The 26,274-nt window shown below is 42.1% G+C and overlaps 1 protein-coding gene across 2 annotated transcripts in view; it reads left to right on the forward strand.

The window, feature by feature from the left end:
* The window catches only part of LOC126292109 (uncharacterized), a 106,629-nt gene extending 99,705 nt beyond the window's left edge, over nt 1-6,924 (forward strand). For both annotated transcript variants that reach the window (XM_049985936.1, XM_049985937.1), the window contains 2 exons: nt 549-800; nt 5,203-6,924. In XM_049985936.1, coding sequence (XP_049841893.1) covers nt 549-800; nt 5,203-6,498 — 1,548 coding nt within the window. In that variant the 3' untranslated portion in view covers nt 6,499-6,924. The remainder of the gene's footprint in view (nt 1-548; nt 801-5,202) is intronic.
* The last annotated feature ends 19,350 nt before the right edge of the window (nt 6,925-26,274 follow it).

Here is a 26,274-nt window from a genome sequence, read left to right on the forward strand (position 1 = left end):
TTTAATTTATATAATGCAAATGTCAAAGAAAAGTAAAAAAAATGAAAATGTAACACAGTGAGCGTGGTGAAAATAATTCGCATTATGTAGAGGGAAGTGATATGCTGTATTTGCCGGCCGCGGTGGTCTAGAGGTTCTAGACGCGCAGTCCAGAATCGCGCGACTGCTACGGTCGCAGGTTCGAATCCTGCCTCGGGCATGGATGTGTGTGATGCCCTTAGGTTAGTTAGGTTTAATTAGTTCTAAGCGACTGATGACCTGAGAAGTTAAGTCGCATAGTGCTCAGAGCCATTTGAACCATTTGATATGCTGTATTTGGATGTGTAATACAGTCTAAGTAGCATGTTGGTTGATAATGGCCTATTTCAGATGAGAAGGTCTCGGTACAACCTCGAGCTATTCTCTTCTGAAATGGTGTGTACTAATGTATGTTTACACAGATTATACAGATTAAATGGTGATTGAGCACTTCATACATGGAATACTGTTACTGTTTCTTGTACTGTTAAGCTTCCCCATTGACTACTCCAGTCAACCGTAATTTGCAGATCCCCCCACAGGAAGAGCGGCTGGTGACAGCGGCTCCACAGTTCGCGTCTTCGCCGTACCTGTCCAGCTCGAGTGCTCTCCAGACGAGGCCACCTGCCGCCGCCGCCCAGGCACAAACCCGGACCCCCCAGCCGTATCACCAGGCGGCGGCACAGCACGCCACAGCCGAGGCGCCGCACCCCTCAGTCAGGGAGCCACCCGCCTACCCCCACCACGAGTACCAGGACCAACAGCCGGCCCTGGGTCCACAGGTGGGTTTCAGCTGTTCACCAGTACAGCAAAAACTGATATGTGGCTGATTTGTACCACGTGACTTGGCTTTGTCGTTAATAACTGTAGGAATTAATGCTGTTGTTGTTGTTGTGGTCTTCAGTCCTGAGACTGGTTTGATTCAGCTCTCCATGCTACTCTATCCTGTGCATGCTTCTTCATCTCCCAGTACCTACTGCAGCCTACATCCTTTTGAATCTGCTTAGTGTATTCATCTCTTGGTCTCCCTCTACCATTTTTACCCTCCACGCTAAATTGGTGATCCCCCGATGTCTCCGAACATGTCCTACCAGCAGATCCCTTCTTCTAGTCAAGTTGTACCACAAGCTCCTCTTCTCCCCAATTCTATTCAACACCTCCTCATTAGTTGTGTGATCTACCCATCTAATCTTCAGCGTTCTTCTGTAGCACCACATTTCGGAAGCTTCTATTCTCTTCTTGTGCAAACTATTTATCGTCCATGTTTCACTTCCATACATGGCTACGCTCCATACAAATACTTTCAGAAACGACTTCCTGACATTTAAATCTATACTCGATGTTAACAAATTTCTCTTCTTCAGAAACGCTTTCCTTGCCGTTGCCAGTCTACATGTTATATCCTCTCTACTTCGACAATCATCACTTATTTTGCTCCCCAAATAGCAAAACTCCTTTACTACTTTAAGTGTCTCATTTCCTAATCTAATTTCCTCAGCATCACCGGACTTAATTCGACTACATGCCATTATCCTCGTTTTGCTTTTGTTGATGTTCATCTTATACCCTCCTTTCAAGACACTGTCCATCCCGTTCAACTGCTCTTCCAAGTCCTTTGCATTACAATGTCATCGGCGAACCTCAAAGTTTTTATTTCTTCTCCATGGATTTTAATACCTATTCCGAACTTTTCTTTTGTTTCCTTTACTGCTTAATGGAAAAGTCTAAATTCCAATGGAATTTCCTGTTCATATCATCGCATTTAACAACTATTCTAATGTGGGGGCACCGGGATGGGAGTATGAAACCGGTATTTGGTTGCAATAATTACACGCCTGTTGTTTGGAACTGATAAACAATATTTTATTCAATATAACCTCCATTGCTATTTATACATTTCTCTCACATTTCTGGAAGGCTATGAAAGCCACGCCAAAAAAACATTTCTTCTTTTTAAGCGAACCAGTCAGAGAGCCGTTTTCGTACACTTTCATACGAACTGAAGCGTTGTTCAGCAAGAGCGTGTTCCAGTGGTGCAAATAGCTGATAATCGGAAGGAAACGAATTTGGAAAATAAGCTGCATGTCCTGGTATTTCCCTGCTGAACACCTCCATCGTTTCCGTGACCCGTTTTGTTGTGTGTGATGGGTGTTATCATAGAGCAAAATGACTTTGTGTTGCCTTTTTCCATATTTAGGTCGTTTTTCACGTAATCATCGATTGAAATCGATCATTTTCTGTTGGTAGCGATCAGTGTTAACGGTTTCACCATATTTTAGCATCTCATAATAGATGACACCCTTCTGACCCCACAAACGCAGAGCATTGTTTCTTTTCCTTTTTCTTTTCCTTTCCTTTTTTTTTTTTTTTTTCAAAGTGATTTGCTCTGTCAGTGGATGTCAATGGTTTGCTTGTAATCACCCACGATTTACGGCGCTTAGGATTCTCAAAATATACCCATTTCTCATCAACCCTCAATATCTGGAGAGAAGCATTTTACAAGTGATCTTCCGATTTCTTTGCTGTCTTTCATTCAGTTAATTGCGGAAACCATTTTCCCACTTTCTGCACCATTCCCGTAGCTTTCAACACCAAATAAACTCGGAGACGACGAATGTGTGGCGGTCATCCATGCGAGCCCCTCGCCTGCTCAATTTTAGCTGCTCTACGGCGGACTTTTAATCTTCCCAGCAGTATACCTTCGTTGTTAGGTGACAATGCCTCAACGGCAGATTTAGTTTTACGTTTTATTAGTTAGGGGTTTTGTATCGTACCATCTAATGGTGAGTGTTGGACCTTCTCTCTGGGGCCTCCACCCACACCCATTTTACACTAGTGGCCATTAAAATTGCTACACCAACAGGAATTGCTGATGATAAACGGGTATTCATTGGACAAATATATTATACTAGAAATGGCATGTGATTACATTTTGACGCAATTTGGGTGCATAGATCCTAAGAAATCATTACCCAGAACAACCACCTGTGGCCGTAATAACGGCCATGATACGCCTGGGCATCGAGTCAATCAGAGCTTGGATCGCGTGTACACGAAAAGCTGCCCATGCAGCTTCAACACGATACCATAGTTCATCAAGAGTAGTGACTAGCGTATTGTGACGACCCAGTTGCTCGGCCACCATTGACCAGACGTTTACAATTGGTGAGAGATCTAGAGAATGTGCTGTCCAGGGCAGCAGTCAAACATTTTCTGTATCCAGAAAGGCCCGTGCAGGACCTCCAACATACGGTCGTACATTATCCTGCTGAAATGTAGAGTTTCGCAGGGATCGAATAATGGGTAGAGCCACGGGTCGTAATACATATGAAATGTAGCGTTCACTGTTCAAAGTGCCGTCAATGCGAACAAGAGATGACCGAGACGTGTACCCAATGGCACCCCATACCATCATACCAGCTGATATGCCAGTATGGTGATGACGAATACACGCTTCCAATGTGCGTTCACCGCGATGTCGCCAAACACGATGCTGTAAACAGAACCTGGATTCATACGAAAAAATGACGTTTTGCCATTCGTGCACCCAGGTTCGTCGTTGAGTACACCATAGCAGCGCTCCTGTCTGTGATGCAGCGTCAAGGGTAACCGCAGCCATGGTCTCCGATCTGATAGCCCATGCTGCTGTAAACGTAGTCGAACTGTTCGTGCAGATGGTTGTTGTCTTGCAAACGTCCCCATCAGTTGACTGAGGGATCGAGACGTGGCTGCACGATCCGTTACAGCCATGTGGATAAGATGCCTGTCATCATGACTGCTGGTGATACGAGGCCGTTGTGATCCAGCACGGCGTTCCGTGTTATCCTCCTGAACCAACCGATTCCATATTCTGCTAACAGTAATTGTATGTCGACCAACGCGAGCAGCAATGTCGCGATACGATAAACCGCAATGGCGATAGGCTACAATCCGACCTTTATCAAAGACGGAAACGTGATGGTACGCCTTTCTCCTCCTTACACGACGCGTCACAACAACGTTTCACCAGGCAACGCTGGTCAACTGCTGTTTGTGTTGAGAAATCTGTTGGAAACTTTTTTATGTCAGCACGTTGTAGGTGTCGCCACCGGCGCAAACCTTGTGTGAATGCTCTGAAAAGCTAATAATTTGCATATCACTGCATCTTCTTCCTGTCGGTTAAATTTTGCTTCTGTAGCACGTCATCTTCGTGGTGTAGGAATTTTAGTGGCCTGTAGTGTAACTCTGTCACACTTTCTTTGCATTTGTTTGTCTATGGTTGCAACATGTTCCAATAAGAATTTCCACTCCCATATCTATAAAACATGATCTGAACATGTATCATGAAGACATCTCAGTGCATATCGTACTGTGATGTCGGTTCCTTTTCAACTCTTGCACATAATGCGGTTTTCCTTACACTAGAAAAGTGGTGCGTCACGAATTAATCAGACAGTAACACTCTTAAGCGAGACAGAGCGTTGGGAAATTGTGCAGCTGGCCTGGGTGGCCGAGTGGTTCTAGGAGTTACAGTCTGGAACCGCGCGACCGCTACGGTCGCAGGTTCGAATCCTGCCTCGGGCATGGATGTATGTGATGTCCTTAGGTTAGTTAGGTTTAAGTAGTTCTAAGTTCTAGGGGACTGATGACCTTAGAAGTTAAGTCCCATAGTGCTCAGAGTCAATTGAATTATTTTTGAAATTGTGCCAGCAAAGCATGGCAGGCTGTAATTCGCTGCCCCTGGCACTATCAATTGATTCAGTCCCAAATATAGGTCTAAATCCCGGTCTGTGTCAATATTGACAACAATGCTGCCTGTCACCTTCAAACCAGTAATACCACTAAAGCAGCCGCGCGTTATTAGCCGAGAGGTCTAGGGCGCTGCACTAATGGACTGTACGGCTGGTCCTGGCGGAAGTTCGAGTCCTCTCTCGGGCATGGGTGTGTGCATTTGTCCTTAGGATAATTTAGGTTAAGTAGTGTGTAAGCTTAGGGACTGATGACCGTAAAGTCCCATAATATTTCACACACACCACTAAAACAACTATTCCCCCCCCCCTTCTCCCCCATTTGTCAAAGTAAAGAGGTATGTGGGGAATTCTCAGACACACTGTAGAGTAAATCTTGTAACAACATCCAAAGTGTTGTGAGTCCGACCATATAGAAAACCAGTCTATTTGTCTGTCCGCCTGCTTTCGTTTGCAGCATCAGTCGCCGGTGAGCGCCATCCTCACAGCTCCTGCTCATGCCGCTGTCTACAGCCCAGCAGTCAGCTCCGTCACCACAGCACCTGTTCACCCCGCGCACACCTACCTACAGACGGTGGCTGCCGCTGCACTGCAACAGCAGCCAAGTGTGGTTCCTCAGACCCTGCACCAACAGCTGTATCACGACAGCCCATTGCACAGTGGAGTAGTTGTCTTCCCAGAAGAGGCCAGGCAGCAGCTTTACCAGCAGATTACTACTCCAGTGCCGCCTATATCGAGGCCAAATCCCCATCACCATGGCCCGCTCCACAACGGCGCTATTCTTGTGTCACACGTCCCTAGACAACACGAACACCAGCAGAGTCAAGTGTACTACAATGGTGGTATACTGCTACCAGAAGTCTTGAGGAAATACTTGTATCCCAACCAGGTCCACAGTATTGCTCCTCTAAACACAAATTCACCCAGAGATCACTACCATCAGCAGAATTTAGTACAGCACAGTGCTAATCTGGGACCGATTCCGCTGAGACAACAGCCCTACCACCACATTCAAGTACAGGGCAGTGCTACGCAGTTATCAGATGTGCCGAGACCGCAACCGTATCAGCAGGGAAATGTGCACCACATTGCAACTCTGGGATCAGATATACTGCGACTGCAACCACATCAGCAAGGTCCTCTAAACAATGGCGCTGCTACGAGGCAGCATCCACAGCAGTTGAGTCCAGTCAACAGTGGCGTGCGGTCTGCCGTCCCAAACAGTGCTGCAGCCTCCAGTGGACGAGTAGTCGTCTCAGTGGAACCGGCAATAGTCAAGTCACTGTCCTACCAGCAAACAGCAGTAGTTCCAGAACAAAAGCCATCACTACAGAGTTCTGGCACTTCATCATCAGTCTACCAATCGACTGGTGGTCAACATATGCAAATGATCACTGCAGTGCCGTCTCAGTCAACAATTCTACTACCAGTAGCATCAAACGTCCACCACACTTCTCCACATCTTGCGACAACATACGTGCGTCCCCTACAAACGAGCAACAATGTGGTCCACGAGCCTCAACACATGATGAGTGACAATGGTTTCAGGATCAGCCATGACAAACACGCTGCAATGCGGGGTTATACTGGAGCGTCTCCAGTGAGTGTCATCTACAGAAGCAGCATCGGTGTGACGTCACCCAACAACAGGGCGCCCCACCAGGATGGAGCTGGAAGACCACAGAGGCACAACAATGACCTGCAAACAGCACTCGAGGTTGACCTCAGACCTCCACCACCTATAATGCTGTGACAGTATCGGTTAGGAACCGTATGGTAGTAGCTCCTAGAGCTGTCGCTACACAAACTGTATTTTTAGTTCACTTTGTCCTGCAGACGAACAATGACACCAGTTTTCCACGAATTCCGAAATCAGGAAAGTCTACCATTCTTATATTTATTCCATCTAAAATCTCTGTTATAAATGTCAGAAATTTCGTCAATTCTACATAAGCGACAAGAAGCAGCAAATGACATTCTTAGTTCGCATTCAATGAAAACTGCAGGACATCGAAGTGTCAGAGTGCCGAACAATATTCTTGTCTCTAGTCAAACTGTCTCCGTAGCTTGGTTTCCCTTTCCTGATTTTAGTAATTTATCTGCTATGATGTATTCATCACGTGTAGAAGTGTAAGTGTTGTTAAGTTTTGTTGTTTTGTAATAAAACTGTTTTGTTTTATTTTTCGTGTAACTTATTACGGTTCCTGGTGCGAACATACTTAGTATTTCCTGTTTTGCAAAGAGAAACCGAACGTACATTCTTCACACTTTGCCACTCAATTTCTTGTTGCATATTGAACACTACACCTACACATGGTGTTAGAAACGGAATTTACGTCGAGAAATGTTGTTAATAATTACGAGGGAAAACCCAAAAATAAGGTCTCCTTTTTTTATAAGTACATAGACCTGTTTATTTCTACAATGGTTTACATCAGTTTACAGCTTGAACATTTAGCTATTTTTTGACATAATCACCATTTCTGTCGATGTATTTTTGTAGACGCTGTGGCAGTTTTTGTATTCCCATGTCATACCAGCTCATCGCCACGCTGTTCAGAAGGTTATGTATGAACTGGCGTGATTGTTGCTTGCCGGCCGGTGTGTCCGAGCGGTTATATGCGCTACTGTCTGGAACCGCGCGACCGCTACGGTCGCAGGTTCGAATCCTGCCTCGGGCATGGATGTGTGTGACGTCCTTAGGTTATTTAGGTTTAAGTAGTTCTCAGTTCTAGGGGACTGATGACCTCAGATGTTAAGTCTCATAGTGCTCAGAGCCATTTGAACCATTTTTTGATTGGTGCTTGGTTTCGGGTGTAAAGTGGTATGCACAGGTTTCGTCACCCGTGACAATTGAGTCCAGAAAGTTGTCCTGTTCGGCTGCAAGGCGGTGAAGAAAATCCTGGGAAGCATCAACTCGTTGCCGCATGTGGTCCTCAGTCAGCATGCGTGGCACCCATCTTGCGCACACCTTGCAGTAGCTCAATGTTTCCGTTAAAATTCTGTGAGCGGTGCTTCGGGAAACCTCAGGAACCAACGTCCAGAGATCATCCAGGGTGATCTGCCGATCTTCACGCTTGCTTTGCTCAACCTTCAACACTGTATCCTCAGAAATTGACGGTCTCCCGTTCCTTTATTTGTCGTGAATTTCAGTTCGACCAGCAGCAACCTCTCTGCAGCACTTACGAACATTTTTGACATCCATGCACGACTCACCGTACACTTCTGTCAATTGGCGATGGATTTCAATCGGCGCAGTGCCCTTTGCGTTCAAAAACCGAATAACTGTGCGCAATTCGCACTTGGTGGTAACATCCAACTGGAGCTCCATTCTCAACGCCTGCCAAGCCAAGACTGAGTGACTCAGCGCGGCGTGCGCATGTTTACACACAGCGCGTGAAGCACACTTCATACCAGTGTGACCAACTGGCGCACAGAGTTCTGTACTTATACCTCACTTTTGGGATTACCCTCGTATTATAGTCGCGACTGACATGTATGTTGATTAGCGGATTACTGCAGACTCTTTGCACTGGCTACTGCGCAATACGTTTCTTCACGGTGTATATCAGACTCAGCTACAAAACTCTAGAAGGAAAACATTTTACCAGAAATCACTCCAACTCCAATAATTTATGCTGTGATGAATGCCTGTGCCGAATTTGTATGAATGGTATATCGGGGTTCGACTCTTACAATCTCTGAAAATGTTGTTGTCGTACTGTCAGTTACCCATCAGAAGCTTTTTCAAAAAATGTAAAATATGGGGAAAAGAAAAGAATTGTCTGACTGTGCTTTGAACGGTCGTGCGCGGTCACAAAGGAACGTAGGATTCAGGGTGGATCAGTAACATAGTTCACTCCTGTACGAGCAATAAAACGCACTAAAGTTGGCACCGGAATTCTTGGGTATGAGTTGGAAGGGGGAATTTACATCAACCCTAAGCGACCAGCCTTACCATTTTTGGCACTTGCAAACAGCCTGGAAACCACCGACAATATTTCATACGAAATGCTCATGCTCAGATGTTATTTGGGAGAGCGCGCGCTTTCGGTCAGCCAGAGGAAAGTAATTGGCAGAGATAAGAAACCCACATGTCATTCGTCCCATAATACATTTGACCGAGCGAGGTGGCGCAGTGGTTAGCACTCTGGACTCGCATTCGGGAGGACGACGGTTCAATCCCGTCTCCGGCCATCCTGATTTAGGTTTTCCGTGATTTCCCTAAATCGTTTCAGGCAAATGCCGGGATGGTTCCTTTGAAAGGGCACGGCCGATTCCTTCCCCATCCTTCCCTAACCCGAGCTTGCACTCCGTCTCTAATGACCTCGTTGTCGACGGGACGTTAAACACTAACCACCACCACCACCACCACCATAACACATTTTCAGAATATTACGAACAATTTCCAAAGAAGGCAGGTACCGACAGATGTGAACAGTAACCAACCATCGGTTTAATCAGTTATGGTTACAAAATACTGAACGAATTATTTACAGAAGAACATAAAAAGATATTAAAAGGCTGCCTACGGAAAGATCTGTTTGAGTTACGGAGAAATTTAGGAGCATACATTGGTGTATTCTATTACACACCGAAGCGCCAAATAAACTCGTATAAGCTCAAATGGTTCAAATGGCTCCAAGCACTATGGAACTTAACATCTGAGGTCATCAGTCCACTAGAGTTAGAACTACTTAAACCTAACTAACCTAAGGACAGCACACACATCCATGCCCGAGGCAAGAAACTTACCTGTGACCGTGGCAGCAGCGCGGTTCAGGATTGAAGCGCCTAGAACCGCTCGGTCACAGCGGCCGGCTCGTATAAGCATGTTTATTCAAATACACAGATATGAAAACAGGCGTCAACGCCTATGTAAGACAACAAGTGTCTGGCGCAGTTGTTAGGTCGACGGCTGCTCCTACAATGGCAGGTTATCAAGATAGAAGTGAGTTTGAGCGTGTTGCTACTACAGTCGGCGCACGAGCGATGGGACACAGCAACTTCGAGGTAGCGAAGCAGTGGGTATTTTCTCGTACGACCATTTCACGAGTGTACCGTGAACATCAAAAATCCGGAAAACATCAAATCTCCGACATCGCTGCCGCCGGAAAAAGATCCTGCATGAACGGGTCCAACAACGACTGAAGAGAATCGTTCAACGCGACAAAAGTGCAACCCTTCCGCAAACTGCTGCAGATTCCAGTGCTGGGACATCAACAAGCGTTAGCGTGCGAACCATTCAACGAAACGTCGTCGACGTGGGCTCTCGGAGCCGAAGGCCCCAAAAATGGAAATTTGTGGTAAGTCCTATGCTGAGGTTATCGGTCGCTAAGCGTACACACTACTTAATCTAACTTAAACTAACTTACGCTAAAGACAACACACACACCCACGCCTGAGCGAGGACTCGAACCTCCGACGGGAGCAGCTGCGCGAACCGTGACAAGGCGCCACAGATCGTACGGCTACCCCGAACAGCCCGAAGGCTCACTCGTGTACCCTTGATGACTGCTCAACACAATGTTCTACGCAATCTCTTCAACTGTCGATGTTCTCTGTCAGTCAACAAAAGGTTCAAATGACTTTGAGCACTATGGAACTTAACTTCTGAGGTCATCAGTCCCCTAGAACTTAGAGCTACTTAACCCTAACGAGCCTAAGGACATCACGCACATCCATGCCTGAGGTATGATTCGAACCTGCGACTGTAGCGGTCGTGTGGTTCCAGACTGTAGCGCCCAGAGCCGCTCGGCCACCCCGGCCGGCCGTCAGTCAACAGACGAGGTCGATCTGTACCCTTTTGTGCAGTACGTGTCCCTTCACGTTTCCACTTCACTGTCACATCGGAAACGGTGGACCTAGAGACGTTTAGGACTGTGGAAATCTCGCGTACAAACGTATGACGCAAGTGGCACCAAATCGTCTGACCACGTTCGACATCCGCGAGTTCCGCGGAGCGCCCCAATCTGCTCCCTCACGATGTCTAATGACTACTGAGGTCGCTGATATTGAGTATCTGGTAATAGGTGGCAGCACAATGCACCTAATATGAAAAACATGTTTTTGAGAGTGTCCGGATACTTTTCATCAGATAGTGTAACAGTTTCACGCGTAAACAGTTAAAAGCAAAAAAAAAAAAAAAATTGTCTTCAGTGGGGCTTGAACGCGGTACCTTTGAAATTACGACCGCATGCTCTATCAGCTCAATCACGCCACATCTACGAAGCAATTATTCATAGATACGCTTTTCGTATGCTCTGTAACTGTGGTGCTTATTTTAATTACCATTTACACATGTGCTACTGGGTCATAGCACATAACACGAGATGAATGGGTGTCTTGGTGGGAACACTGTCGACTTACAGCGTTTGAAACCGATCTGAGAGTCCGAAATCTGGAGATTTGACTGTGGGAAGAGTCGGCGCACTTACCTCCAATCATCTCCACTACAGATATAGCAAAACGTTTCTATACATCGCTGTTTGACACTGCATTTCTAATATCGTCAGTATCCAAATTAGCGCCTTATTTGGCACTTTCAACTGCTGTTGTATGTCTTCTGACAGGGTTTGTGTACATTGCTACAGAGCACCAGCAAATCAACTCTTTCTTTTACGAGGGTTGGAACTTTAATAGTGGCAACTGTTTATTTACAGCTCGTACAAAATAGATACGTGTTTCAAAGTTTTACTGACCTTCGAAGTAGCCACCAGCATTGTGTATAACCCATTGTCAACGATGAGGAAGTCGTGGGATACTCTTAGCAGTGCCAGCTGTGTTGGGAGTTCGAGTGTCGCGCTCTATTGCCCGACGAATTTGTAGCAGTTCTGAAGCGAAGCCGTGAAGTGTTTCCTTCAGTTTAGAAATTGAGTTGAACTCACGAGGGCGTAAGTCAGGGCAGTGCAGTAGGTGGTATAGCACTTAGCAGCCCCATGAGTCAAACAAATCAGTAACGGCTTGCACTGCACGTGTTTGAACATTCTCCTGCAAAATGGTGGTCAGGTTCTGCAGAAAGTGTCATCACTTCTGTCTCTATGCTGTTCATTTTTGGAGCGCAACCTACAACCAGCTTAGAGACAGAAGCGATGACACTTTCTGTAGGACCTGGCCATCATTTTGCAGGATAATGCTCAAGCACGTACAGTGCAAGCTGTTACTGATTTTATTGAGTGATGGGGCTGCTAAGTGCTATATACCACCTATTGCACTCCCCTGACTTAAGCCCTCTTGAGTTCAACTCGATTTCTAAACTGAAGGAAACACTTCACGGCATTCACTTCAGCACCGCTACAAATTCGTCGGGCAATAAACCGCGCCGCTTGAACTGTCAACACAATTGCCACTGCTAAGAATATTCCACGGCTTCCACATCGTTGGCAACGGGTTATACACAATTCTGGTGACTATTTTGAAGGTCAGTAAAATTTTGAAACACAACTATTTTTTACGACCTGTAAATAAATAGTTGCCACTATTAAAGTTCCAAAACTCGTATAATTCAACATCCGAACTCTTAAATTGACTGATCGTAAAAGAAATCTTGTTTTTGTTTTCCCTTTTTTATAATTACATACCCACCTTTCTGGGCTTATTGGAGCTGCTTCTTCAACAGTCAGTGTCACCTGGTAGCATCTCCAGAAACCTTGTAACCTCCCAACAAATAAATTAAATAATAACCTCCCAACAGTAAAAAAATATAATTACATAATTCACATTGAACGTAACCTCCCAATAAATGAATTCCGTAACCTACCAATAATACCATGTGACTAGCCTCTCAATAAAATTGTCGCTCACTTATAACCTTTCAATAATGACTGTGAATTTAAACTGGTAACTTTTGGATGTCAGCACCGCTGCGTCATGGCCCTGAAAGATCATTCTGAATAAATTGAAAATTCTTACCTCAATAAGGTCGCCAGATAACGCGTATATATCTGCTCCTATAAGAAATTTTTTTGGCATAGCTCAGTGCAATGCTGGCCGATAGATTTGTCCTGTGTAAAAAGAAACAACTGATTTTTATTTACAATGATCAGGATGACCATGGATTGGAGAAATTAGTAAAATCTTTAAATTGAGTTGAATGATTGTCAAAAGTTAATTTTTATAAGAAAGATCATTATTAAGAGATTTCTTTTTAAAAGCAATTACATGGGACTTGATATAACAATCTGCACATGCGCGATGCTGCTTTCACCTTATACTACAACGCTCAGGCTCTGCCATCGCTCCACACGACCGGCCCAGCCAATTCCATACACACGACTGCCAGTTACTACTGCTACTACTTATACACAGTTCCTACTGCAGAGAACACTGCTCTCTGGTCTGAGATTCTCTTATAGCTTACATATCGCAGGCAGCGCGTGAGCAATCCATCGAAATTACATCTGCTCGAGTGCGCTAGCAACAAATTCCTTAATCATGGACCTCTTATATAACCCTTCTCTGGGGGGGGGGCAAAAATTAGGCAGCGATGATGAGTCAATTGGACTTGCCATGAGCAACAAATTTTTCTATAATCTATTTAGTTCACTAGTCTACAGTCACAGAGTATATACATTATTGATAAGTGCAGAACATATTAAGAAATGAAATAGAGTGCACACGCACTGAGTTCAGAACATATTAAGAGATGACAAAATGTATACGCAATGAGTACAAAATGTATTAACAAATGACATAAAGTGCACACACATTGTATAAGTCTTTACCATTTTACAAGAATTTAAATGTATTGAGAAATGAAATAAAGGGCACCCTCACTGAATAAGTCTTTACCATTTGACAAGAATTTAAATATATTGAGAAATGAAGTAAAGTGCACACTCACTGAATAAGTCTTTACCATTTGACAAGAATTTAAATATATTGAGAAATGAAGTAAAGTGCACACGCACTGAATAAGTCTTTACCATTTTGCAAGAATTTAAACATATTGAGAAATGAAATAAAGTGCACACGCACTGTAAAAGTCTTCAGAATTTTTTACAAAAACTGAACACATTAAGAAATGAAATAAAGTGCACACGCACTGTAAAAGTTTTTAGCATCCTTTTTTTTAAAGAACTGAATACATTAAGAAATGAAATAAAGTGCATACGCACTGTATAGGTCTCTAACATTTTACAAGAACTAGGAAAGGAATGGGAAGGATAGCTTCATGGTTGTAGCACAGTGGGTGGCACGTAGCTGCACTGAAAGTCCATATCTTTCCACAGAAGCACAACACCAAGTAAGTCAATCTGAAGTTCTCTTCATAAAGTATTTATCAGTGTAGCCAAGACACTAAAATGTTGCATTAATATGGTACGCTATCATTTTGGTAGTACATTAGGTACACCAAACAGTAGGGCCATAATAACATCTCCATCGTTCAAGGTGATGGGCAGCTTGATACGTCAACACCACATTCTTGTAGAATCCATTCTCTTACACCAACGTAGAATTAGTGCAAAAACCGAATATAGTGCTCCATGAGAATGGACAGGACATACGGATATAGCAGTGATTGGTGATAATTAGGTCAGAAGATGCTAGTCATAATTCAGAATTACTCTAGTGTATCAACCGATTTGAACAATTATTGGCCCCCATCGGCTAGTTACTAAACATTCATGTGGTATGTGTGGTGTATTACGGAACATTATTCATAAGTCATCTCATTGTAGTAATTATTGGCATAGCATTTATGCATAAGTTATCTCATTACAGTAATCATTGGCATTCAACTATAGAGTATAACAAAACATTATATAGAAGTCATATCATTGCAGTAATTATTGGCACTCATTGGTCATTTACAAAACATTTATTATACATTATTCAGAAGTCACCTCATTACAATACTTATTGACATAGCATTCATACATAAGTCATCTCATTATAGTATCATTAGCATCATAAGACATCTCATTACACTAATTATTGGCATTCATTGGCTAGTTACAACGCATTTATTATGCATTATCCAGAAGTCATCATTCAAAACAGGATTTACTGGGTGTAGCATCAAGCTGTTAGCGTTTATATATGATATCATGTAAGTTACATAAGACATATTTAAAATGTAAGACACTGGAACTGTTACTCAAGATCTGTAGTCCAATAATACATAGACATAAGCGAATCAATACATCAGAAAAATTTGCATTATGTTTAGGACTAGAAGTATATCTTCAACTGGTAACATTATTTAGTTGTATACTGGTAATAGTTGGGACTATAAATAATTTTTTGTGCTAGCAATGCATTGTGTTGGGATTGATAGTCAATTGCTGCGGCATGAAAATATTTGTTTTTGACTTATTACTCGAAATAAGGATTAATAACGTCATTCGTCATGGGTCAGCTGCAGCAAGGTTATGAAACAAGTACAGTATATGTGATCACATTCATAAATGATAGACACTACAGGGTAAAAAATGCAAGTATTAGAACAGGTTTAATTACTAACTGCTTATAGCATACTAATATCATGTAAAACTTCTCCTGGAAAAAATACAAAATTGATTATTAAGCTGAAAGGAGAAATGTATTCATATTATGCTGAATAGTAGTAAACTTCGAATTAACAGGTAATGAAACGTGTACTTAATATGTATGTACTCTAGCTGTCTTTCCTAAAACATTCAGTCAATATACTATGTGACATAAGACATACTGTCAAAAGGAACAGCAACAAATACTTAAATAACTACATAGCATCTCCTAACTAATACAAAATATATAAACCTCATCATTATCATCATCTGCAAAGAAAAACTTCATTATTCATATTACCATATAATTCATATAACTATTCATCACCATTTATTGTCATCTGCAAAAAATAGACACTTCATTATCCATATTCATATTACGATTTACTTCACACAACTATTCATTATCATTAATTACTTCATATAGTATAGAGTTTCTTACTTCTAGCATATTTCATCACTAAAATTAACATGTGTAGTTCTGTCTGATAGTCTGCATCAGTCGCCTCGTATTCTGAAAGAAAAATAATTAGTTAACACTGCTATTATACAGTGTATAGTATATTTTTGTTAATGCCTGTTAATTCGATCCATTTACTCTTCATGACAAGGTATTGCATTTTCTCTCTTTCATTCCAATTGTGAAAGCTCCATTTCATAGTAAACCACTGTGGTTGTATAATTTATTTCCTTTACATGGTATTCCTTTCTGAAAATGATGAATATGGATTAATATCTTGGATTTAATTCATATACCCGTTAAATAAAAACTTGTTTCTAGTGATATAACTAAGCATACAGCATAGCATGACAGAAAACGTATTATGTCGAAACCATTGACAATTTTCATGTGCAAAAATGTACACACAGTATCATAATGTAGTAGCAAAAAATGTAGAATAGTCAAGATATTGAGATATCATAAGAAAAAATGTCAAAGTCAATTGGTGTTTGTTATATCTTGAAGATTTCATAGCGCATACAGACAAAATTCTACTTTCGTTAGGAAAACAATCATACATACACAAAAAATGGAAATGTGCACGGTCTTATATATAACGACAAGAAAAGCGACCTGCTAACCTTACCTTGCAGGGCAGTTGCCAAGAAAAATTATGATCATCATCAGTAAGTGGTCATACAAACATCCGGAAATGGCATTACAGTATGATAAATCAAAAAGTATGTTCATTCAATAAACGGTTTAATATTGGAAATATGGAGATTGTCTGTGCTTTTTCTGATTCTCAAAGTTTCGACATGTACTACACTGGGGTGAGGAATGCTGCGAATTCTGTATGGACCTGCGTATAGAAGTTCAAATTTACTGCATCCACTATTTCCTCTGTTGGATAAATAGTGTGTGCGTACTAATATTTTCTGTCCAATGTGAAAGTCACGGCGCGTACAAACCTGTTTTTGCTGTCTTCTCCGGTGCTCTGCGGCACTTCTTATATTGCTGAGCGCAGTGTCAATTATTTCATGGTGGCGTAGTCGACGAGATGTAGGAAAGGATACTAATTCTTTAATTTTGTTGGGTGGTTTGATATTTTTCAACATAACAGTCGGAGATAGCATAGTAGATTCATTTAGTATGGAGTTAATTTCATCCTGGAATAAGAGTATGTGTGTGTCCCAATCAATACGTTTTTTATGGCAATATATTCTACATAGTTTACCAGTTTCTTTCATCAGTAGGGTTCGAAGAAGCATGATACCAAGATATATAGATCGGAGAAATATTTCTAGCTCGTAACATACGTATCCATATCGCAGATCGAAGTTGTGGTCCATTATAGGAAATTACTTTCAATACATGCCCTACATGAAATAAAAAATGTTTTACAAATGCATTCGAAATAGATTTAGCAGTAGCTTTGCGTAACGGAGTGAAGGTAACAAATTTCGAAGTAAGTTCAACAGCGACAAAGATGTAACAAAAACCTCTATTAGATCTGGGAATCGGACCAAAAATGTCTACAGCGGCCATGTGTCTCAATTGAACGGGTGCAATGGGATGTAACGGAGGAATATGTGAAGTCGTGTCTGATTAAGCTTTCTGGCAGATTTTACATGACTCTAAAACTCGTCGAATACGTTTCTCCATGTTGGCAAAATAACAGTTCTGTGTCAGTATAAGAAAACATTTTCGGGCTCCATAATGTGTGTAACTTAAATGAATATACCAGATTAATTTGTTAACAAGTTCGTCAGGAATACATAATAACCAGTTGTTGCTGTCAGGATGAGAGCGACGAAACAGAATATTATTGCGTACAGTATAATGATTTCTAATGGTAACGTTGTTCCTGATTTCTTTCCATACGTTGTCTTTGTTCTGTCTACTCTTGTGCTATGTCTCGTAATGCCGACGAAATGAAATTTTCAAATGCAGCTTGTTGAATATATATGACGCTAGAATTTGCTTGGCAGAAGTTGGTTGCGATATCTTGCTGATTGTTGCTGAGAGCAGTGTTGCCAATTTAGCAACTTTGTGGCTATAAATGTCGACATTTGCCTTCGTCTTAGCGACAAAAAAAAAAAAAAAAAAAAAAAAAAACTTTTTAGCGACGCATCTGGCGACTTTTGGAGTACTGGCGACTTTTGAAGTACAAATAAAAACTATTTTGGGCCAGTATTTTCTGTAACAAAACTAAGATTTTAACTATAGAATGGGTACTAAACTGACTTTGTTCTAGATTTACTAAGTTAAATTAAGTTCTTAGCAGATCATGTAGCATTGTTCTGCATATAGTAAACCTGAATGTGGGAATTGCCCACAGAGTAAGAAAACCTTGACTATAGAACAATCCATTATTCATTACCCACTAGCCTGTTATCGTCGATAGCGTATCGATCTATAATCTTCAACTTTTGAACTCCCTTTATTTTTCGAATTGACAAAAAAAAATACGTAACATTAAGTATAATAAAATACATTTCTGTCCAGCAACCTCTAATTTTTCGAAATGTTAACTCGCAGTCAAATTATTACCTCATGCACAGTGGTAACGCAAGAACAATTCGGTGGGGGTATCTCAGATATTATTACGTTTTAAACAATGAACAATAGGACTGATATTGCGTTACCGAGTGAGTAGATTGTTTCATGACCTCTAGTGCGCCTGAGTTTTAATGTATTTTCAGTGATTATAAATTGGTGAAACTTATGCTGTGATGGCTTACATAATGGATTTACCGCAGAAGAAGAAGCAGTACGCTGAAAAATATCGGGATGCGTGGGAAACAGAACCTGAATTCAATGGGTGGCTGAAACCTGTCGTTCGAGACTTATCCAAGGCAAGAAGTCAAGTATGTGCAACAGAGTTTTATGCTAAATTATGTGACATTAGAAAGCCTTCGAAAACTGTTAAGCATAAACAAAAAATTGATTTAAAAAAACACAAACCACCTTACCTGTGAAATTGTTCCGAAAGCTACAGTTAGAACAGCAAGCAGAACGGAAGGCGCCCTTTCTTTATTTATTGCTGAACATTGTTCTGTTTTAGCTGTAGATCATTTAGGAATACTGTGCAAGAAGGTGTTTTCCGGTGATGAGGGAGCTAAAAACATACAATTACATCGTACAAAGTGCACTAACTTTATAATTAAAGTTTTGGCTCCATATCTTATACATTCATTGGTTGAACATATAGGTAACCAAAAATGCAGTGTGCTAATGGATGAATCCACAGATGTATCAATGTCTAAAATGCTAGGTATCGTTATACGGCACTATAGTGTAAACAACCAAACCATTAGATCAGCATTTCTCAAACTCGCTGTAGTAGAAACTGCAGATGCAAGAAATCTGGCTGCTGTTCTAGTGAATTCCTTGAAACATCTCAAACTTCCAATCGCTAATATGGTAGGAATTGGCACAGATAATGCTTCTGCAATGGTTGGAATAAACAATGGGCTTTTCGAACAGCTCAAGAGAGAATATGGTTTGAAGCATTTGGTATTGATCCGTTGCATTTGTGTCACTCTCTTCAACTTGCAGTTTCGCACGCCTCAGTGAATACCATACCTAGAAACATAAGAGTTTCTTCTACGAGAAACCTACAATTTGCTCTCCATTTCATCCAAAAGACAAGAGAAATACAAAAAGGTTTATAAGACAATCAATTGTGGAAAACAGCCACTAAAAATTTTGAAGGTCTGTGCAGCACGTTGGCTTTCAATTGAACCAGCAATACGAAGGATTATGGAGCAGTGGGAAGTACTAAAGCTACATTTTTCACTTGCTATGGTTCAAGACAATTGTTACACTGTCGATCTTTTGTACAAGATGCATTTTGACGACTCAAATCGTCTTTACATGTTTTACCTTAAACATGCTTTAAAAGAGGTACAAATAGGAATAAAAGCTTCTGAAGGAGAAAACAATAACCCCACTAAATTACTAGATACACTTGTATTTCTCATGCTGTCACTCGGAAAAAACATAGTTTTTCCAACTGTTGATTTGTTGACAGCACCAGTTCCAAGCCAATGTTGTGTACGCAAATCCTAACCTTGGCTTTATGTTTGAACAGAAATTGTCTGAGAAAAGTTTGTCTGAAGAAAATAAAGTTTATTTGAAGAAGAGATGCATTCAGTTTAGTCTGAAACTCATAAAAGAAATTCAATTAAGACTGCCAAGTAACGTTACGATCCTGAAAAAAAAAGTCAATGCTGAATGCTGAAGAAACACTAAAAGTGAATAAAAATAATTTTGGAGCGGATGTAGCCAAAGAATTGGGTTTTAGTGGCGATTTCATAGACAGTATGCTGCAAAAATGGCATAATATCAACTTCATTAGGTGGAAAGACACTACTAACACTGTTCGATTTTGGGGTGAGGTTTTGCAGCATAAAAATTCCGCAGGGGAGAATCCTTTTTCTTTGATTTCACAGCTAGCAATGGCTGTTCTATGCCTACAGCATTTAAATGCAGAAATGGAAAGAATACTCAGTTCTATGAACATTATAAACAACGTAACAGATTATCGTTAAAGACAACTAATGCTTTGATCGTATTGAGAGACCAGCTGAAGAAACAAAAAGGAACCATGCCGAATGCGAGTCCAGTGTGCTAACCACTGCGCCACCTCGCTCGGTGTACTGTATCTAGTCAAATTCATTCTGACGGACTGTCATTTGAGGGAGGATGCTGTGGCATTTCTACTATTTGTACTGTTCTGTTATTTCTTCCTGACGTATTAGGTCCGGGATGAAACCGACTTTCTGGTTCATTCATGATAATCTGTTGTTGCGGATGATTCTGCTCCTGGTAAGACCGACTGTTACGCTGAAAACTGTGCTCATTACTTTTACGTCTGTCATTATAATCATTGCTATACGGCGCATTGCAATAGAATTGAAATGATGTGTTTCCTGTATTCTGTGATTTCCTTGTTTCTGTGCGTTACTATTTGGCGGAGCCGATGCTATACGTGTAGGCGGCTAAACATTAAAGCTTGGTTGACCTTGCACATTATATTGTTGGTTAGGTATGCTAACCGGTTGGTTTTGTTGTTGTTGTGGTGAAAACCCGCTATTGTTGCCAAAATGTGTGTGCGATTGCTGAAAATTTTGTACATACTGATGATTAAACTTTAGTCTAGTATTAAAATTATGCTGGTATTTCTTGTCATTTCGGGAGTGTCTAATGAAAATTGTCACACTTAGGTAAAACTTGCCATATCACGGTTTCTTTACTCATTTCTGATCCTAGATAGACCAATAGTTGAAGAGTTGTTTTGACAGACATAAAGGATAGTAAAAGAGAAGGTAGCAGTGCAAAAGACTAAAGAGGAAATAGCACTACTACGGCTCGGGACCCTATGCACGCTACGGCACATATTCATCGAAGTGTAATGAATCCCCTGAAGTCACTTACGCGCTGCAAATAAATTTTAATTTCTGCATTACAGGCAGTGCCGGTGAAATATCAAAAGTAAATCGTTGTATCCAATCCAAAGAGTGTATCTGTGTTCTGTCATTCTTAAATAACTTAAATTTTCCAACGAATAGAAAGTGCTTGTAATCAAAATTATCGTCTCTGAATGTCTGAGAAGATTCATGATTGCATGAGAATCTATTTGTCTGTGCCTGGTCGGAATCTAAGTCACATACTCTCTGTAGATTACCTAAGTCACACTGGCTGTGTGAGTGTGACAAATTTTCGGAATGTGGCGTATGCTGTGTCGTGTTAGATGCTCAGACATTTTTCATCTCTGTAAAGATGACACTTTTCTACGTAATGTATTATTGGACGAACCTATATCACTGATTGTCTGCTGTAAGTTTTGGAATTCGGGTGTTTGATTGAACGAAATTGGAGACGTATCGTCTGATTTGGTGTCATTGTTATTTTGGATAACATCAATACGACTGGCCAATTCATCGATTTTTTTCAGTCGGTGCTTTTACCTGGTCGTCATTTTTAGTGTCACAAACATTAATTTGTTTTGGATTTTACGGGTGGTTATCTTCAATTTCTTAACGTCTGTTTTACTGGCATCGGGATCCTGTTTTAATTCCAATTGTTCAAGTCTGCTAGACACTGTCTGAAAGTCTACTGTGTGTGTGTCTGTTCTTGTTTTAAGATCAGAGATTTCATAATGCAATTCGGTGTTCAACTGTTTGGTAGTATTGATTTCGTCTGATACTGCAGCAATGTTGTTGTCTATGTATGTTTCTGCTTTCGTAAACAATTCACGCTTATCTTCCTGTCTGTGTGCAGTATTTGTTTCCATGACTTGTTTGTTTACTTCGTCTTGTTCCTGTATAAATTTACGGTAACGCGTTTCACTGTTTTGTAGGTCTCCGCCATGTCTCCGCTTTATCCTTTCTTTCAGGAGTGCTAGTTCTGCTAGGTTCGCGGGAGAGCTTCTGTAAAGTTTGGAAGGTAGGAGACGAGATACTGGCAGAAGTAAAGCTGTGAGTACCGAGCGTGAGTCGTGCTTCGGTTACTCAGATGGTAGAGCACTTACCCGCAAAAGGCAAAGGTCCCGAGTTCGAGTCTCGGTCGGGCACACAGTTTTAATCTGCCAGGAAGTTTCATATCAGCGCACAAATCTCATTCTGGAAACATCCCCCAGGCTGTGGCTAAGCCATGTCTCCACTTTATCCTTTCTTTCAGGAGTGCTAGTTCTGCAACGTTCGCAGGAGAGCTTCTGTAAAGTTTGGAAGGTAGGAGACGAGATACTGGCAGAAGTAAAGCTGTGAGTACCGGGCGTGAGTCGTGCTTCGGTAGCTCAGATGGTAGAGCACTTGCCCGCGAAATGCAAAGGTCCAGAGTTCGAGTCTCGGTCGGGCATACAGTTTTAATCTGCCAGGAAGTTTCAACAAATTCCTTAATCATGGACCTCTTGCAACCTGAAACCTAGTATCTCTGCAAATAAATTATTGCAGAACGATAAGCACAGCGTTGCCTTTTAAGAAGACTAGCGTATTAGTTTTTTTTTTTTAATCAGTCATTTCACTGCTTTGATCTTTGATTTGGGCCGCCACGATTTGGTGCCCTGGGCCAACAATCTCTTCGTCTCAGAGTAGCACTTGCAACTTACTTCCTCAATAATTTGTTGGATATATTCGAATCTCCTCTACAGCTTTACCCTGTACAGCACCCTGTAGTAAAAAATGGTTGAAATGGCTCTAAGCACTATGGAACTTAACATCTGAGGTCATCAGTCCCCTAGACTTAGAACTACTTAAACCTAATTAAACTAAGGACATCACACAGATCCATACCCGAGACAGGATTCGAACCTGCGACCGTAGCAGCAAACTGAAGCGCCTAGAACCGCTCGGCCACAGCGGCCGGCTCCCTGTAGTACCGTGGAAGCTATTCCTTGACGTCTTAACAGATGTCATACCATCGCGTCCCTTCTTCTTGTCAGTGTTTTCGATACTTTTCTTTCCTCTCCGATTCTGCGCAGAAACTCCTCATTCGTCACGTTATCAGTCCACCTAATTTTCAACATTCGTCTGTAGCACCACATCTCAAATGCTTCGATTCTCTTCTTTCCTGGTTTTACCGCAGTCCATGTTTCACTACTATGCACTGCTGTGCTCCTAACGTACCTTCTCAGAATTTACTTTTCAAAGTTAAGGTCTACGTTTCTTATTGGTAAACTAATATTCTCTTGGCCAGGAATGCCCTTTTTTCCAATGTCAGTCTGCGCTTTATGTCCTCCTTGACCCGTCCGTCACGGGTTATTTTGCTGCTTAGCTAGCAGAATCCCATAACTTTTATCTATTTCGTGATCACCAACCCTCAAGTTTCTCGCTGTTCTCTTTCATACTATTTCTCACGTCTTTCGTCTTCCTTCGATTTAATCTCTATCCGTATTCTGTACTCAGTAAACCGTTCATTACATTCAACATATCTTCTAATTCTTCTCCACGTTCCCTGAGGATAAAACTGTCATCAGGAAATCTTATTAGTCACATCCTTTTACACTGAACTTTTCTTTTTTTTATTTCCGTCATTGCTTCTTCGATTTACAGATTGAAAAGTAAGGGCGAAAGACTGCTTACCTGTCTTACATACTTTTTTATTATTATTATTTACTTTTTATGACCTTCATTGGAACACTCTAGCTAACGTTATACAAAGAATTTTTCAGTTTCCTGTCAACCCAGTACTTCTTCATTCTCTCGGTTCTCATTCTTCTTTCTTCATCGGAAATCACCCTTCGCATATTCTGTTTGTTAATTCTCGTTTTCAGGCTAGTTTTTTGTTTGTTTGTGAGTTTCCTTATTTTGTCAGTTTTGTTTCTTAGGTCTTCCAATGTATTCTGTAGCTCATCCATATCTTCCTTGATTTCTGTAATCCACTTAATGTTGCACTTGCTATTCCACAACGTTTCTATTATTCTCCTTATGATCCTGTTCTCTGGTGTTCTGATTAGATGTCCGAAAAATGAAATGTGTTTCTTCCTGATTGTACTCATTACCGTTTCTATTTCCTTGTAGACTGTTTCATTTGTAGCTTCTTTCCAGTGTCCACCTTTCTGGTACGATTTTTTGATGCACGTTCTGATGATTCTTCTCTCTATTTTGAGTATTTTGTCTATTTGTGCAGTGTTAGTTGTTTTGAAGGTGGTTTCACTTGTGTTCGTTATTTCTGGTTGAGTAACTGTTTTGTAGTGTTTTACTTTTTAATAAGAGCCCTTTGTGCTTGCTCTTCCACCCTTATTGTTCCCTCTTTGCACTTGTACATATTGTATATTACATGTTTCCCGTATAGCTTACCCGTATGTTTCTAAGAATTTCGTACATCTTGTACCGTTTGACAGTGTCGACCGCTTTTTGTCGACAAATGCCGTGAACATGTCGTGATTCTTTTTTCTTTTGTAGTGTTGGTTCCATTATCTGCCGCATGATCAGAACTGCCTTTCCATAGCCAAACTGATCGACATGTAACTTCAATTTTCTTTTCCATTCTTCAGTACATTATGCTTGCCATCAACTTGGATTGACGAGCTGCTACACTGATTGTGTGATAACTTTCGCACTTGCCCATATTACTAAAAAGCAGAGAAAAATACACTACCGCTCATTAATTTCAATACACCCTGCTATTTAAGATTTATAACACAAATCAAACATTATTTCTCACAAGATATAATTATATTAACTTCCAAATATACACTCCTGGAAATGGAAAAAAGAACACATTGACACCGGTGTGTCAGACCCACCATACTTGCTCCGGACACTGCGAGAGGGCTGTACAAGCAATGATCACACGCACGGAACAGCGGACACACCAGGAACCGCGGTGTTGGCCGTCGAATGGCGCTAGCTGCGCAGCATTTGTGCACCGCCGCAGTCAGTGTCAGCCAGTTTGCCGTGGCATACGGAGCTCCATCGCAGTCTCTAACACTGGTAGCATGCCGCGACAGCGTGGACGTGAACCGTATGTGCAGTTGACGAACTTTGAGCGAGGGCGTATAGTGGGCATGCGGGAGGCCGGGTGGACGTACCGCCGAATTGCTCAACACGTGGGGCGTGAGGTCTCCACAGTACATCGATGTTGTCGCCAGTGGTCGGCGGAAGGTGCACGTGCCCGTCGACCTGGGACCGGACCCCAGCGACGCACGGATGCACGCCAGGACCGTAGGATCCTACGCAGTGCCGTAGGGGACCGCACCGCCACTTCCCAGCAAATTAGGGACACTGTTGCTCGTGGGGGTATCGGCGAGGACCATTCGCAACCGTCTCCAAGAAGCTGGGCTACGGTCCCGCACACCGTTAGGCCGTCTTCCGCTCACGCCCCAAAATCGTGCAGCCCGCCTCCAGTGGTGTCGCGACAGGCGTGAATGGAGGGACGAATGGAGACGTGTCGTCTTCAGCGATGAGAGTCGCTTCTGCCTTGGTGCCAATTATGGTCGTATGCGTGTTTGGCGCCGTGCAGGTGAGCGCCACAATCAGGACTGCATACGACCGAGGCACACAGGGCCAACACCCGGCATCATGGTGTGGGGAGCGATCTCCTACACTGGCCGTACACCTCTGGTGATCGTCGAGGGGACACTGAATAGTGCACGGTACATCCAAACCGTCATCGAACCCATCGTTCTACCATTCCTAGACCGGCAAGGGAACTTGCTGTTCCAACAGGACAATGCACGTCCGCATGTACCCCGTGCCACTCAACGTGCTCTAGAAGGTGTAAGTCAGCTACCCTGGCCAGCAAGATCTCCGGATCTGTCCCCCATTGAGCATGTTTGGGACTGGATGAAGCGTCGTCTCACGCGGTCTGCACGTCCAGCACGAACGCTGGTCCAACTGAGGCGCCAGGTGGAAATGGCATGGCAAGCCGTTCCACAGGACTACATCCAGCATCTCTACGATCGTCTCCATGGGAGAATAGCAGCCTGCATTGCTGCGAAAGGTGGATATACACTGTACTAGTGCCGACATTGTGCATGCTCTGTTGCCTGTGTCTATGTGCCTGTGGTTCTGTCAGTGTGATCATGTGATGTATCTGACCCCAGGAATGTGTCAATAAAGTTTCCCCTTCCTGGGACAATGAATTCACG

This window comes from Schistocerca gregaria, chromosome 9 (genome assembly GCF_023897955.1).
Source record: "Schistocerca gregaria isolate iqSchGreg1 chromosome 9, iqSchGreg1.2, whole genome shotgun sequence".
In the NCBI taxonomy this organism is placed as follows: domain Eukaryota; kingdom Metazoa; phylum Arthropoda; class Insecta; order Orthoptera; family Acrididae; genus Schistocerca; species Schistocerca gregaria.